The sequence below is a fragment of the Sphaeroforma arctica genome, assembly GCF_001186125.1.
Source record: "Sphaeroforma arctica JP610 unplaced genomic scaffold supercont1.4, whole genome shotgun sequence".
NCBI lineage: Eukaryota > Ichthyosporea > Ichthyophonida > Sphaeroforma > Sphaeroforma arctica.
In genome coordinates, this window is record NW_014040554.1 from 306,989 (window position 1) to 310,854 (window position 3,866).

The 3,866-nt window shown below is 39.2% G+C and overlaps 1 protein-coding gene across 1 annotated transcript; it reads right to left on the reverse strand.

Annotated features, from left to right (window-relative positions):
- Positions 1-372: 372 nt before the first annotated feature.
- Positions 373-3,818, reverse strand: SARC_00184 (hypothetical protein; the record flags this gene model as incomplete). Its single annotated transcript, XM_014306177.1, has 5 exons — positions 373-424; positions 694-808; positions 1,527-1,603; positions 2,788-2,881; positions 3,719-3,818. 5 exons carry the CDS (start codon positions 3,816-3,818, stop codon positions 373-375), a joined length of 438 nt encoding a protein of 145 aa, XP_014161652.1.
- Positions 3,819-3,866: the final 48 nt, after the last annotated feature.

Genomic DNA, 3,866 nt, shown 5'->3' on the forward strand with positions numbered 1-3,866 from the left:
GTGTTGTCGTATTTGATGGAACGTATTGTCGTATTTGATAGATTGTATTGTCGTATTTGATAGATTGTATTGTCGTATTTGATAGATCGTATTGTCGTATTTGATGGATCGAATTGTCGTATTTGATGGATTGTATTGTCGTATTTGGTGAATTGTATTGTCGTATTTGATGGATTGTATTGTCGTATTTGATGGATTGTATTGTCGTATTTGATGGATCGTATTGTCGTATTTGATGAATTGTATTGTCGTATTTGATGGATCGTATTGTCGTATTTGATGGATTGTATTGTCGTATTTGATAGATCGTATTGTCGTATTTGATGGATCGTATTGTCGTATTTGATGCATCGACTGTCATATTAATCGCATTCAGATGTCTGATTCCGAATGAACACCACCCACCCAGTAAACACGGGTTGAACTACACACATTAAAACAAGAGAACACATTAAAACAAGAGTACACATTAAAACAAGAGAGCACACTAAAACAAGGGAACCCCGTCCCTATATAACGCACTCGAACTCGCATGCAGCAGCTATCAACCAACATCCGAGACATGTGTACCTTAATACTTATCAGATGTGTACCTTAATACGTATCAGATGTATACCTTATTACGTATGAGCTGTGTACCTTAATACGCATCAAAGGTGTACCTTAAATCTTAATAACATATGTGCTGTGTACCTTAATTTAAGCCATTTGGCCATTCGTTTGGAGCTTTCGACCACTTTCTCGGATGTCTCGTTAATCTGTTGCAGCCCTTTGACGCGGATGGATCTGGAGGTACCGCCTTTGGAGCCTGGTGAAGGGATTGCAGACATGTAGGATAGTCGGGTTAATGAATGAGGGTGTGGTAGTGGGATGAATGTAGGTAACTATACGGTTGGGATGGGTGCATACATGTATGTATATATGTTAGTTGGATTACTGTATGTATGTATGTTAGTTGGGATTACTGTATGTATGAATGTTAGTTGGATTGATGTATATATGTATGTAAGTTGGATCTATAGTATTGAGATGGATGCTTCTATGTATGTATAATAGTCAGAACAATGCATGTATGTGTGATAGTCAGATCAATGCATTCCTACGATGGCTGTCTCTATGGGCCATATAAACCACGGTAAGGACTTCTCACCAGATACTCAAGCCCTAAAACCTTACATACTTAAACCCTAAGACCCTAAATACTAAAACCGTAAAACCCTGGAGAGGTCACATGTCTGCGTCGTATGTACACCTTAACAGCCGGTGTCTTCATATCAGTTACTCTGTACAGTGGGCATCGGCGAGATATCCGCACCATCGCTTAACCGCCACTTTTGAACGCTCACACTATAAGCGTCCCTGACTATGCAGTTTTGCCACAGATTTGGGATGTAGGGTTTAGGGTTTAGGGTTTAGAGTTTCAGGGCTTGGGGTTTTAGGATTTAAGGTTTAAGGGTTTAGGGGTTTAGGGCACACATGCTTCGATACGCCTCCCCTTTCGGCCGCCAGTTATTAATGCCACATACCAAGTATGACCCGAATTTGGTCGCCGAGGACTGTCCTCATTTGGTTGTTCAACCGGTTTACCATGGTCATGAGAGTCCTAAAAAACAGGACAAAGTACGAGGTCAGAAGTTCCCACTCCATTGGACATCACGGCATGTGTGTACACATAGACCATGGTTATGAGAGTCCTAAAAAACAGGACAAAGTACGAGGTCGGAAGTTACCACTCCATTGGACAACACGGCGTATGTGTACACATAGACCATGGTAATGACAGTCCTAAAAAACACTGCATATGTGTACACATGTAAGCATGAATACTAAGGCGTGTGAGCGGTTTTAGGGTTTAGTCTGTATATACTTGCCTGTAGTTTTAAAGTTTAGTCTGTATATACTTGCCTGTAGTTTTTAGGGTTTAGTCTGTATATACTTGCCTGTAGTCAGTAGTAAACACAGTACGTAGTGGTCATTTAAGATACATATATTTTATACGTTACAACAAGACATACGTTACAAACAACAAGATATTTGTAGTGCACGTGCCAAAAGATATATCATATACGTTAGAAACAACAGAACATTTGTATTAAAAGATATATCATATCCGTTAGAAAAACAGGACACTTGTCTTAAAAGATATATCATACCCGTTATAAACAACAGACATTTGTATGTCATAGTGGGTATAACCAGCATTGATTGCATATGCCAAGAAAACGTAAACGGGCGACGTTTGCGGGTCCCACGCCAGCAGTCAAAACGTACAGTATATAGGCAGAGCGTTTATAAACGTGAACTTGCCTGTACAGCGACTATGAGCGGTGTTATAATTCGTTGACTACGGATATGTATTTATACCAATGCTATACTCCGCTTACGTACGTGTACACACCATGTACGGATTGATTCGTTGTTCGTCTTACTAGAAAACCAATATACAGTGGTGTTCATATGAACATATAGAACTCAATTACATACGCACACACTCTATAAATGGATATGAGAATACCACACCTCACTTACAGTACATATAGAAGATATGGACAAGATAAGTATATATAGAAGATATGTACACGATAAGTATGTAGAGAAAACATGGACAAGATAAGTCTATATAGAAAATATGAACAAGAGAATATATATAGAAAATATGGACGGACAAGAGACTATACAAACACGGCCTGCAGGTGTTCATATCAACATAGAGAACTCAGTTACATACACCGTGGAAACTCTAAACACTAAAAAACCCCCCTAAAAACCTAAAACACGCTAACTTACATGTAGAGCGATTGGAACACGTGTTTGAATTCGTTCACCACAGTCATCTGCCATTTGCTCAGCACTTCCCCGTCGTCCACACATTTGCCATCCACTGCGTCAACAGGGGAATAGAAAATAGGTATTAATAACAGGGGTAGTCGTAAGGTAGGTATCAATAAGGAGGGGGTCGATGGGATCAGTGGCGATAAAGTATGTGTTCAACGAACTGGATTCATCAACAGAGGTATCCGTAAAGTAGGCATCAGTAAGATAGGTATCAATAACACAAGTGACGACAAAATAACCATACAACGAAAGCTATTTAATAACAGTGGTATTTGTAGAGTAGGCATCAGTAAGATAGGAATCAATAACACAAGTGACGACAAAATAACCATACAACGAAACTTATTGAACAACAGTGGTATCAATTACATATACACCCCGCAGGTGGTTCAGGCTAACGCCTCCCCGGCAATCTCAACAGCAGTATATAACATTGTGCACATGCACAAACATATGAGCTCATATGTGCACACGCACAAACATATGAGCTCATATGTGCACACGCACAAACATATGAGCTCATATGTGCACACGCACAAACATATGAGCTCATAAGTGCACACGCACAAACATATGAGCTCATATGTACACACGCACAAACAAGCACACGTACGATGTATGTCAGTGAAGGATATAGCTTAACTCACTGTGTATATGTGTTGACTTGGTGTGCGCCTGTTCCACCAGCCGCAATCCGTCAACACAGGATTAAACAAGAAACATATATATATATATATATATATATCTATATACATATATACATATATACATATATACGTATATACATATATACATATATACATATATACATATATACATATACACATATATACATATATATACATATATATACATATATATATAACATGTATATCTTGCTCACCTCCAGCTTCCACAGCTATCTCAACGGCTCTACTGGCCTCTTCACCAAACGGTGTCAGAGCTAACTTCGCTTGGGTGAAGGACTGTACTATGTTGTTCATTGCCGCACACACCTACAGCCGTAGGATACGAGATGTACGTGTGTATGT